The 12,472-nt window shown below is 45.0% G+C and overlaps 1 protein-coding gene across 2 annotated transcripts in view; it reads left to right on the plus strand.

Moving 5' to 3' along the window:
• The window catches only part of FAM102B (family with sequence similarity 102 member B), an 85,032-nt gene that overhangs the window by 41,039 nt on the left and 31,521 nt on the right, over positions 1-12,472 (plus strand). For both annotated transcript variants that reach the window (XM_040407563.1, XM_040407562.1), the window contains 2 exons: positions 43-146; positions 226-321. In XM_040407563.1, the coding sequence (XP_040263497.1) occupies positions 43-146; positions 226-321 (200 nt within the window). The remainder of the gene's footprint in view (positions 1-42; positions 147-225; positions 322-12,472) is intronic.

Here is a 12,472-nt window from a genome sequence, read left to right on the forward strand (position 1 = left end):
TATCACATAATAAGCAGTTAGCACGTCCTCTTTCTCTCCCAGGGCACCTTCCACCGGCACCTCTTTTGCAGTCCCTGGAGATTCTGACTCTTTGCACGAAGACCGGAAAGGGCGAGAGACTATGAAACTGCACTTGGGAGTTGCCGGTATGTTTGCCGATTATATGCTCACTATGTTCACTATATATACTTTTTTTTATATATTCTATATCTGTATTATTTTAAGACCTTTCCTCAAAGAGCGCTTCCGTCCCTGACGAACTTGGGGCATGTGGACATTCCAGGACATCGAGTTACGCCAGTCAGCAGTCTAAAGCATCAGGTATGTATGAGGAAAAGGGACAATGGAGGGCTTGTCTTCACACTGAAGAATAGGCTAATCTTGTTCAACCTGCTGGTTCTGTGGGGAAGTCTGTACCTTTAAGTAATCTGGAATACTAGGGTAGGGCCGGTGCCACACTGCATTTTTTTTTGTTGTAAAAATAAAATAAAAAATACACATTCAAAGATGCCAGCCTTATGATGCATTTTTATGACATATTTTTTTGCAAGCCATGCATTTTCTAACCCACTCTTATGTCACTTCCTCTGTAGATTAATATGAAAAAAGACACTGTTAGAAAAGAAAAACACGTCACAAAATACCACAACACACAATGACACTTGCATTTTTCAAGCAGGACAAAAAAAAAAAGAACAAAGGTTGTCTATGGGACAACAAGTGTTACAAAATGAGGCAAAAACATGACACGCAGACCATGCTGGGATCTAAAAAAAAACATGACCCAGAGAATGCAACATAAGTACCAACATACAGTAAATGCCACAAAAAAAATAAAGTAGAACCCCTCATACACTTACATGTTTCCTAAATCATGAGAGGGGAGAAAGCTGCTGTGAGATGCCCTGAGAACGGAGAGCACCTCGTTTAGAAGCCATGCAATGCACTTCTAGGGAAAAAAGGTATGCAAATTAGCTTACCACTTGCAAGGTAGCTATCCTATAAGTCAATGTTTGGCCTTTTAAACAGACCTTAAAGGAGTTGTGCAGGAATAGGCGACGGGGTTCCCCCCCACACACACTTTACCGGACCTGTAAAGGAAAGCTTACTTTTATTTCTCGTCTATGAGAGCACCCCTGGAGAGACCGCCTCCACCTCCTCAGGACAGGAAACAGAAACCAGAACCGCCTTTTTAAAGGAGGGATCACCCCCTTTAACTCCAGTTCTGTTTCCTGTCCTAAGGGGCAGGAGGGAGTCGGATCCACCGAAAGAAAGATTAATAACGACAACTGCGGGGGCCCCGGCTATTGAAATAGTGTTAGGAGGGTTACCCCGTGCGGCGCAAGTTCTCCTCCGGGAGCCGCTGCAAAAGTCTTGGCTCCCTTCTCTTCCTTACCCCTTCGGTCCTCCTTCCCGGCCTGGGACGGTCTTCACCTTCTTGGGCTCCTGCGAACCTCTGCGGCCGTGTTCGCATGTTCGGCCGCCGACCCACGTGTTTTCTTCCGGGTTGCGGCGGTGGGAGGAAGCTATGCTATGGACCGGAAGAGGAAGGATGCCAGCTGCGCGCGCCGAGGAGAAAAGCCCAGCCAGCTCACTGACACGTTGGATGAGAAGAGTGTGTACAGTACCTCAATTTGGGCTGTTTGCTGTGTGAGAGATGGCGCAGGTTCAGCGCGCAGAACCCACGGAGACCACCAATGATGCTTCAGTACCAGGGTGGGGTAAGAGGGGTTTGACCCCAGCATGAATATATGTATATGCTCATGAGGTCATTTTTTGCTTAGGTATCAAAGGAGTCTTCCAGGAAGACCTCCAGAATAAAGGAGCGGGAATGTGGTATAGCGAGGATGTGTTGTATGTAAGAAGCTCCCTTCTGCCTGGGCAAAACCTATATGTCAAGCTTGTATCAGCTAGTTAATGGAGGAGGAAACTCCATCTTTAATGGGCAGCATTAAACAAATGATACGTGAGGAAGTCAGAGAGTCGGTTAGCGGTTTGATAAAGCACCGTCCCAGTACTTCTTCCGCTGCTACTCAGGACTCCCCCTCCAGTGACAGTGAGGAAGAAGGAGAATGGGGGTCATCAGACGATTCTTCTGAAGACGAGGCCGCAGGGAGGCCACTTTTCCATGTGGAGAACATTAGCTCCCTAGTAAAGGCGTTTAGGGCTACGATGGGGTTGGAGAATCAGAAGCCACAGCATTCAGTTCAGAATTCAATGTTTGAAGGATTAGGCCCCAAGAAGAGGAAGATATTTGATGTGCTTAAGAACATTCATGAGCTGATTGCCAGAGAATGGAAAAGACCAGATTGGACATTTTTCGTTCCCTCTTCAGTTAAGCGGAAGTATCCTTTCGATGAGGAATTGTCTGCCCCTTGGGATAGAGTCCCAAAACTGGATGCCCCTGTAGCAAAAATGTCCAAAAAAGCTGTGCTCCCCTTTGAGGACATGGGTTCACTCAATGACCCAATGGACAGAAGGGCAGAAGTATATTTAAAGAAAAATTGGGTAGCCTCTGCGGCAACTTTTAAACCTGCCATTGCTGCTACATCTGTTGCTAGGTCCATGAAAGTGAGGATAGGGGAGCTAGAGGCTCACATTAAAGGGGGTACCCCTAGGGAGCAATTGCTTTTTTCTTTTCCTGTTATAAACAACGCCTTGGATTTCTTAGCTGACGCTTCTGCGGATACCTTGAGATTTTCCGCTAGGGCCTCTGCCTTATCCAACTCTGCCTGACGGGCTATTTGGTTGAGGGGCTGGAAAGGAGACGCCAGTTCCAAGGCAAAACTGTGCGCTATCCCTTGTCGGGGAGAATTCTTTTTTGGGCCTGTTCTTGATGATTTATTGGAAAAGGCCTCAGACAAGAAAAAGGGCTTTCCCTCTGATAGTCAGCCACCCAAAAGATCCTTCCGTCCCAGATTTAACAAAGGGTCCTTTAAGGGGAAAGAAAGAGCTAGACAGTTTGCAGGTCAAAACAAAAAGAATAGGGGTTTTATTTTTTCCAGGTCAGATGCCTCAAAAAAGCAGTCCCAATGACGCCAGGGCTCCTGTTGGGGGTCATCTGTCCCTCTTTGTACGCCAATGGCAGAGGATCTCCATCAGCCCCTGTATAAAGTCTGTAATAGGGGAGGGCTTTAAACTAAAGTTCCAGAGGGAAAATTTGTAGTTGCAGATTTCCGGTCAGATCCTGTAAAACATTCTGCCATAGTTTCAGAAGTTTTTTCCCTAATAGAGAAAAAAGTGCTAGTAAGTGTCCCAGAGCAGGAATGAAAAGAGGGATTTTATTCGACTCTTTTTCTGGTCAAAAAACCAAATGGCTTGTTTCGGGCCATAATAAACTTGAAGTGTTTGAACCATTTTTTGCAGTACAAGAGGTTTCATATGGAGTCCATCAGATCGGTAGTGAACAATCTTTACCCGGGCTGCTTCATGGCCACAATAGACCTGAGAGATGCATACTAGCATGTCCCCATTCATCCTAGCCACCAGAGGTTTCTAAGGGTTGTGGTCCAGTTAGAGAAGAAAATTGTACATCTTCAGTTCTAAGCATTACCATTCGGGCTCTCTCAGGCTCCGAGGATCTTTACAAAGATTATTTCAGAGATAATGGCCCATCATCATAATACCATACCTGGACGATTTTCTACTGGTGGCCCGGTCAGATTCTCCTGGGTCAGATTGCCTGGTTGAGGGTTCTAGAGAGGCTGGGTTGGGAAATAAACCTAGAAATATTCAGTCTATACGCAAGCCTGAGATGCAGTTTTCTGGGAATGATTCTGTACTCCACTTCCCAGAAATGCCTACTACACCTGCAGAAAGCCTTACTGATCAGGTCAAGAGTTCAGCTTCTTCATTCATCCACTTCATTCACCATAAGAGAGGCCATGTCGGTACTGGGTCTCATGACATCCGCCATCCCAGGAGTGGAATGGGCTCCGTATCATTCAAGGTCTCTTCAGCTACAGATCCTGCAGCACTGGGACAAGAGTCTCCCCTCCCTGGACATGGAGATGTCTCTAACCTCCCTGACCCTAGATTCCTTAGACTGGTGGATGGATTTAAAGAACTTACAGAGGGGAGTTCCTTGGACCAGGGAGGCGGTTCTTCCCTTAACCACGGATGTGAGTCCCTCCGGTTGGGGAGCCCATGTGGAGTCCATGCTGTTGCAGGGCAATTGGGACAGCATTTCTCTTTCCCAGTCGCACAATTTCAGGGAGTTGGATGCGATCAGGATAGACTTTATACAGAGTCTTCCAATCATCAGGGGCAGAAATGTAAAAATTTATTCGGACAACACGACAGCAGTGGCTTATATTAACCGACAGGGAGGGACAAGAGCTCAGGGCCTAATGTCTCTAACTTATCAGATTTTCAACCTAGCAGAAACTTCTCTATTATCTCTCTCTGCAGTTCACCTAAGAGGTTCAGACAATACGAAAGTGGACTACCTCAGTCGTCATCGTCTATACCAGGGAGAATGGTCCCTAGATCAGGGGATTTTCAACCAAGTAGCAGCTTTGTGGGGTACCCCGGAGATAGATCTCTTTGCCACCAGGTCAAACAGAAAAGTAGAGGTCTTCTTTTCTCTTTCTCCGGAGGAGCATCCGAGAGCGGTGGATGCTCTGGCCCAGTCTTGGAAGCAGGGTCTTCTATATGCCTTTCCCCCACTAAAGCTGCTTCCAAGGGTCCTCAAAAATATCAGAGAGGAGGAGGCCACGGTAATAGTGATAGCTCCCTTTTGGCCGAGAAGGGTTTGGTTTTCCTGACTCCGCAAAATGTCAATAGCAACACCTTGGGTACTTCCAGAATCCCAGGAGCTTCTATCTCAGGGTCCAGTTTTTCACCCAGAGGTGAGAAATCTGCACCTGACTGCCTGGTTATTGAAAGGGAGATTTTAAAGAGAAGGGGTCTCTCTGAGGAACTAGTAGACACTCTGTTGGCCAGTAGGAAAAGGGTCACTTCCGAGATTTACCTTAGGATTTGGAGGACCTTTTTCAGATTCGCCAAAAGGCCTGTGGATGTTCTAGAGACGCCCGACATCCCGCTTGTGTTAGATTTCCTACAAGAAGGGTGGAAGAAAGGACTTAGGCCTAGCACTTTGAGGGTCCAGGTTTCAGCCTTAAGCGCCTTATTTGAGTTTAAGCTAGCAGTTCACCCTTGGATTAAAAGATTTATAACAGCAGTGTCTAAATTATCTCTGGTCTGTAAAAATAGAGTACCCCCTGGGATTTAAACTTGGTCCTCCCTGCTCTCACTTCTGACCCTTTCGAGCCTATCGATAAAATCTCCCTGAAGTTGCTCACCCTTAAGCTTGCCTTCCTTCTGGCCATTACATCGGCTAGAAGGGTAAGTGAGATTGCTGCCCTCTCGGTTGGCCCTTCCTATTTGGTGATTGTGGAAGATCGGGTTGTGATTTTGCCTGATCCTTCTTTTTTACCAAAGGTCTCTTCACGTTTTCATCGTTCTTAGGAGATAGTGTTACCTTCCTTCTGTGCTTCCCCAAAAAATGAGTCTGAATACCACTGTTTGGATGTTAGGAGGTGTATCCTGCAATATCTACAGGTCACTCAGCCTTGGAGATCCTCCTCACGTTTGTTAACTTTGTTTCAGGTAGCAAAGAAAGGATCGGCAGCCTCCTCTCAGTCTATTGCTAGGTGGATTAGACAGGCCATTTCCTTAGCCTACTCTTCTAAAGGAGTTATTCCGCCTCCCCCCCGGGGTTGGGGTTCATTCTACGAGATCAGTCTCCACATCATGGGCAGAGAGAGCTTCAGCCTCTATAAAGCAGATCTGTAAGGCAGATCATGGTAATGCAAACGGATCCGTTCTGAACGGATCTAAGCGTTTGCATTATAGGAGCGAATCCGTCTGTGCAGATACCAGACGGACCCGCTCTGAACACAAGTGTGAAAGTAGCCTTACCGGTAATCGGTTTTCTTTGAGCCTATGACAGCACCCGGGTAATTCCCGACCCTAGAAAGTTTCTGTAGAGGGGTATGTGTATGTGTGTGTGTGTGTGTGTGTGTGTGTGTGTGTGTATATATACAAATAGTGCAGCAGCACAGTCAGATGTTATGCACCGGGTGCAAAATCCCCACAGAGGTCGGCTCTTCCTCCACGAAATATATCAAACGAATGATGACGCAGCACTTCCAGTATAGCGCAAACGGGTGAGGACCCCAAATTTATTAAAGCGACGTTTCGGCCTGCTCAATGAGGCCTTTCTCAAGCTTGAGAAAGGCCTCATTGAGCAGGCCGAAACGTCGCTTTAATAAATTTGGGGTCCTCACCCGTTTGCGCTATGCTGGAAGTGCTGCCTCATCATTTGTTTGATATAGATATATATATATATATATATATATATATATATATAATAAAATAATATAAAAAAAATATATAATAATAATAATAATAGAGATATTAGGATATGTTGTTAAGATGTTTATTCTTAGTTCTTGAAGAAAGGACTGGAGATAGAGGGGGTGATCCCTCCTTTAAAAAGGCGGTTCTGGTTCCTGTTTCCTGTCCTGAGGAGGTGGAGGCGGTCTCTCCAGGGGTGTTGTCATAGGCTCAAAGAAAACCGATTACCGGTAATTGTAATCTAATCCATCTGCTTCTCTGTACTGTCTCTCCAATTCTTTTTCTCACGTCCTGCAATGCTCCGATTGGCTCACCCTATGTAAACATCCAGTTTGACATTGCGGCCAGGTATTGGTTGAGGCGGAGCCCAGATCCCCTGGCATCGTGTAACCATTTGTCATGCCGTAAGGGGAGCTCGTCACCGTTATGGCCTTTGATTGGCTGCAGTGATGTCAAACCAGATGTTTACAGCGAGGGAACCTACGGAGAATTGCCGGTCGGGAGAAAAAGGAGCGGGAAGCAGGTAAGTAAACCTTGTATCATGTGACCATTTGTCATGCCGTAAAGGGATGGTCACCACTATGGCCAGTGATTGGCTGCAGTGATGTCAAACCAGATGCTTACAGTGAGGGAACCTACGGAGAATCGCTGGTCGGGAGAAAAAGAAGCGGGGAGCCAGGAAGCAGTTACCGTAAGTAAACTTTGCTTTACAGGTCCAGCCAAGTAGGGGGGTTTGCTAATAATTGCGCCATTCTTGCACAACCCTTTTAAGATGCAACCTAGGATTATAGCCAAACCAGTACTTGAGTACAAAAGGATCGTATAGTTGAAATCTGAGTGCTGATCCCTTTCTTCTGACGTTTCTTTGTAGGATAGTCAAAGGGCTCCAATACACCTTAGATGGTCGGCTAGTCCCACTGAAGTCCGTGGATTCAGCCATTTATCTAATGTGCATGGCCAATTTTACGTTCGTCTTTCTAGAGCAGGGGAATCATGAGACAGTCATACAATAAAACACGTCTTCAGGATAAAAACCCATGCGGATGGGTGGGGGAGGGTGGTATTGCAGAAACTAAAAAGATTATAAGCTCTATGGTTATTTATGGGGGAGAGTTTGTTTTCAGCCGTTATCAGATATTTGATGTGTGCAGAGCAAACTGTAGAAAAGGCGATTTCTCCACATTTCTTATGCAATAAAGTGCAGCATTCCAGTGACTCACTGCTGAACATTGCTGCTTCTCAACAAAATATTTTCATGGGTTGCTAATGACCAGTAATCCTCTATCTATATTCCATAGACAGAAGTGAGCAGACAGCCAGAGACTCCAACATTGAAGGTTTGCCTTTTTTTAGTGTACTTATAAAATTTCCAAATGTCGGTGCTCTAAGGCTTTTCTGTGGTCCCATACTGGCTTGAGGACTCGTGCCATGGTTTAACACAGTTGCCTCAAACTTACAGGTATTACAAATTATACATTTTTAGACCCTTCAGGGCAACTACTGATGTGCCTTATTGGCTGCAGCATTAGAAAAATGTCCACGAAACGACAAATGTGTTTAGAATATTTTCCGCCTCCTGCTTATTAATATTCAACCAGTTGGTTCTAATCTCGTCGGCTGTGCTGGACTTTGTGATGCATTGCAATATAACCTTTCAGAGGGACGCCACTTACTTAGGAATAACGGTCTACCTCCCAGCAACCATCAGTGAAACACGCATTGCATCTGGCTGCAATCCGTTTTTACTGACGCCCCATTCACTTCTATGGAGCCAGAGCTGCATGAAAAATGCAGAATATAGAACACGCTACAATTTTTCCTGAACACAGAGATGATGCGTGAAAAAAGTGCCTTTCTACTGCACCGCATCGTATCTTCCGGATTGCATCCGTGATACGGATCATACACAGCCGGGGCCCGTATATTGCGGACCCGCTATTTGCAGGCCGCAATATGTTCACGGTCCGCCCACGGTCGTGTGTATGAGCCCTTACAGTAATGCAAATTTATAGATACCACAGACACAAAGGGGTTGATTTAGGAAGACCAGCACTTTCTGTGCTGCTCTTTTCATCCCCTGCTCTGTTGGAGCAGCTCAGGCCCTGTCATAAATTCAACACATCCTGAGACAGTCCATGCGCCTAAACAGAAATTTACAGAATCTCAGAGCTGCAATAGATTTCTGGCTTCATTTGCTCCGGAAAAAGAGAAATTAGTCGCAGCTGCTGGCCACACCCCCTTCCCATCCTTGCCACTCCCATTTTATGAAAAGTGGTCAGGGTGGCTAGAACCTCGGAGATGCGACCATTTTTTTAAAATTCGCCGTTTAAAAGTTTGCGGCTGTTTAACACTTTTCAGGCACAAGGGAAATTCCATAAATTGCCAGGCTCCCTGATAGAAACCTGAAGGGGCCCTATTATAGTCAGTGGGGTCAGTTAGGCACCATTATTGTCTTAGAGCAGCTTTTGCGCTGCTTTTTTTTTCTTTTAAAGAAAAAAGTGACACAGGTGTGAACATAGACCCCTGAGGATCTGACTATCTAGCACCTACACTACATCCGTGTGTGTAACGCCCATTAAGGCCCCTTGCACACGAGCACGTCCGAATTAGGTCCGGATGCGTTGCGTCTGCGATCAGGGAAAATCGTGCAAGTAGGTACGCAATTGCAGTCAGTTTTGACTGTGATTGCGTTCTGATGTTCAGTATTTATCGCGCGGGTGCAAGACTGTGGAACCCAGACCCGAACCCGGACTTCTTCACTGAAGTTCGGGTTTGAGTTAGGCGTTCTGTATATTTTATTATTTTCTAAAATATGGCTTTAGGGGTTAAATTTTATTTTTTAAATTAACTCTCCTCATCCTGTTGTTCGTGCAGCCGGCATCATCTTCTTTCTTCTTCTTCTTCTTTCAGGACCTGCAAAAGGACCTTTGATGACGTAATCGTGCTCACCACGTGGTGAGCGTGGTGACGTCAGCGCAGGTCCTGCTGAATGAAGATAGAAGATTTCTATCTTCATTCAGCAGAACCTGCGCTGACGTCACCGTGCTCACCATGTGGTGAGCACGATTACATCATCAAAGGTCCTTTTGCAGGTCCTGAAAGAAGAAGAAGAAAGAAGATGATGCCGGCTGTTCGAACAACAGGATGAGGTGAGTTAATTTTTTATTTATTTTTTTAACCCCTAAAGCCACATTTTAGTGAGCATTCAGTACTAAGAATGCTATTATTTTCCCTTATAACCATGTTATAATGGAAAATAATACAGTAAATTGACTTTTATCACTTTACTTACATCATCTCCTAGCAACCATGAGTAATAATCGCACCACATCTGCACTTGCTTGCGGATGCTTACGATTTTTACGCAGACCCATTCATTTCTATGGGGCCTGCGTTGCGTGAAAAACGCTGAATATAGAGCCTGCTGTGATTTTCACACAACGCACAAGTGATGCGTGAAAATCACTGCTCATCTGAACAGCCCTTGAAGTGAATGGGTCCGGATTCAGTGCAGGTGCAATGCGTTCACGTCACGCATTGCACCCGTGCGGAATTCTCGCCCGTGTGAAAGGGGCCTTAACAACAGGTTGTACAGGCAAAAGGTTGTTAAAGGGGTTGTGCGGCAGGCCGGCGGTTTTATATTTATTACCTATTCTCAGTCATCAGTATCAGATCGGTCAGGGTCCGACTCCCAACATCTGAGCCGATCAGCAGTTTGAAAAGGAGGCAGCGTGCTTGCAAGCACTGCTTCCTCTTCAAGATTACATTGTGCTTCGTCTCACTTGCAGAGGTGGCAGAGTGCCGGGATGAACACTTGTAATTATACTTTGCCACCGCTGTATGCAAGACGACGTGCAGTGTTCACATGAGCGCCGCCTCCTCTATAAACAGCTGATCGGTGGGGGTACCGGGTGTCAGACCCCCGCTGATCTGATATTGATGACCTATTCTCAGGATATGTTATCATTATAAAGCCGCCACACAACCCCTTTAAAGGGAACCTGTCATCAACTTTATGCAGATCTCACTGAGGGCAGCATAAAATGGTGACATAAATGCTGATGTCAGCGGTGTGTCAGTCATGAGCTAAAAGTCAGTGGTTGCTGAGAACATTGCAGCTCAGGCCTTGAGAAGAGTCAAGTCTACCTGAGAAGAGTCCTGGTTATTATAATCTCCTGCTCTCCTGCCCATCTGCTGATGGTTGGCAGTTCTCTCCTAGAGAGAAAGAGAGAAAACTAGGTAGAAGACTGTCAGTCATCAGCAGGTGGGCAGGAGAGCAGGAATTCATGAATAACCAGGACTCTTCTCAGGAGGTCGGGACTCTTTTCCAGGCCCAGTCTGCAATGTTTGTCATGTTTGTTCTCGGCAACCACTTACTTTTAACTTTTAAATGACAGACCACTGAAATCATCTCACCTGTCTCTTCTTCATGCTTCCGTTAGTATGGGCAGCATAAAGTTGATGACAGGTTCCCTTTTACACCCTTTGCCTAATGTTAATAATAATGTAGTGTAGGTAGTAGATATGATATTTTCCTAAGCCCAGAGTCAGTATGGTGCACTAAAGCCCAGTTTTTACTCCTTCCGATTTGAAGAAATGATACCAGCAGCAGACTGGCATTGGGTGGTTACTTGTCAGCAGGCAGTGGGAGTCCTAGTGAGGCTGTAGTCGCGCTGGCATTGCACATTCTGTTTTTAAGGATCCATGATGAATCCTTTTTTTGGACTTCAATAAAGTACTGATCACTTATTTATTTTTTGTTTAGAAGCCTGGATCACCGCTTATATTTGTTGCGGAGTCCGTTTTGTAATGGACCCTCATGCATTCCATTGATTTCTAATGGGTCCACTAGGTTCATGTTGTTGTTTTTTCCTCTGGTGCAGGTAACAAGTAGAAAACCTGCTGCGTGGATGTTTTTGTGCTTAAAAAAAATATAAAAAAATTCTTATTGTGTGGGAACGCTAAAAAATTAGCACAAACCTGTCGGGTTGGTTTAGGGAATTTCAAGACTGTGCCTCCGTTTACAATTGCTCTTTTTTCCCATGGTCTTTGTTCCACAGTAGCAGTTCTTTCTTTTCTGTTGCTGCTTGTATATGGCGGAAAGCAAATATTTGCTTTTTATTTTGTACCTGCCAGGAAGATGGTTGAATCCTGTGTAAACTTTCTTAAAAACACAGACAAGAAGACAGGTATTAGAACAGGTATATGGCCAGAAGACCTCGCAGGACGCCCTGTATGTGTACACCTGCGGGCACACAGAGAGGTTATGGAACCCCTGTACGCTTTTCCTATCTTGTATTGCTTACATAGCGTTCATATGCAAAGCAGGGTTATGCTTTGTGCTTGACATGGCGTGACTAAGCTGAAGCTGCGCCCCAGCCACCAAGACAAAAATATCCTTTGATTCATGTTGATTGGTCAATGGATGTGACGCCCCCTCTACCATACATTGAATCACTTGTATACTGAGCTCACTTTTTTAGGGGTGGATTTCACTGCAGATCCGCGACAAATGCACTGCAAGACCTAAGGGCCAGTTCACACTCATTTCCACCTCAAAATCAGTTCCAAAAAGCCTCAAAACAGCCTCCCATTTATTTCATTTTCTCCACGTGGAAGCAAAAGAAGCAGCATGTCCTATCTTGTGGCTGAATCCGCACTGAATCCCCTTTGAAATGAATGGGAAGCATAAAAAACTGCTCAGTTTATGCATTATTTTATTTTTTTTTCATTTTCTGTGCAGCTGAAAATGCAGCCTTGTATTGAAGTGAACACTCAGTGGTTAAAAAAATATATATATATATAAAAATGCTCGGATTCTGCACAAAATTTTGTTGGCGGATTTTCAAAATCCATCATGTGAACCATACCCATTGTGTTTTGTTGCAGATTTGATCTCTCATATTGAAAGCTATGAAATCCATTGCTGCAGACTTTGAAATCTTTACTTTAGATCCGTATAGATGAAAGTTTCTAAATCTCATCTTCTGTACTGGTGATCTTCCATCAGTAAGGCTGCTGCCACATTATGTTTCTAGGGACATTTCGTTTCGGCTTGTAAAATAAAAAACCTTGAAATTCAATTTTTAATGAACACTTTTGGGGTGTTTTG

The sequence above is a fragment of the Bufo bufo genome, chromosome 9, assembly GCF_905171765.1.
Source record: "Bufo bufo chromosome 9, aBufBuf1.1, whole genome shotgun sequence".
NCBI lineage: Eukaryota > Metazoa > Chordata > Amphibia > Anura > Bufonidae > Bufo > Bufo bufo.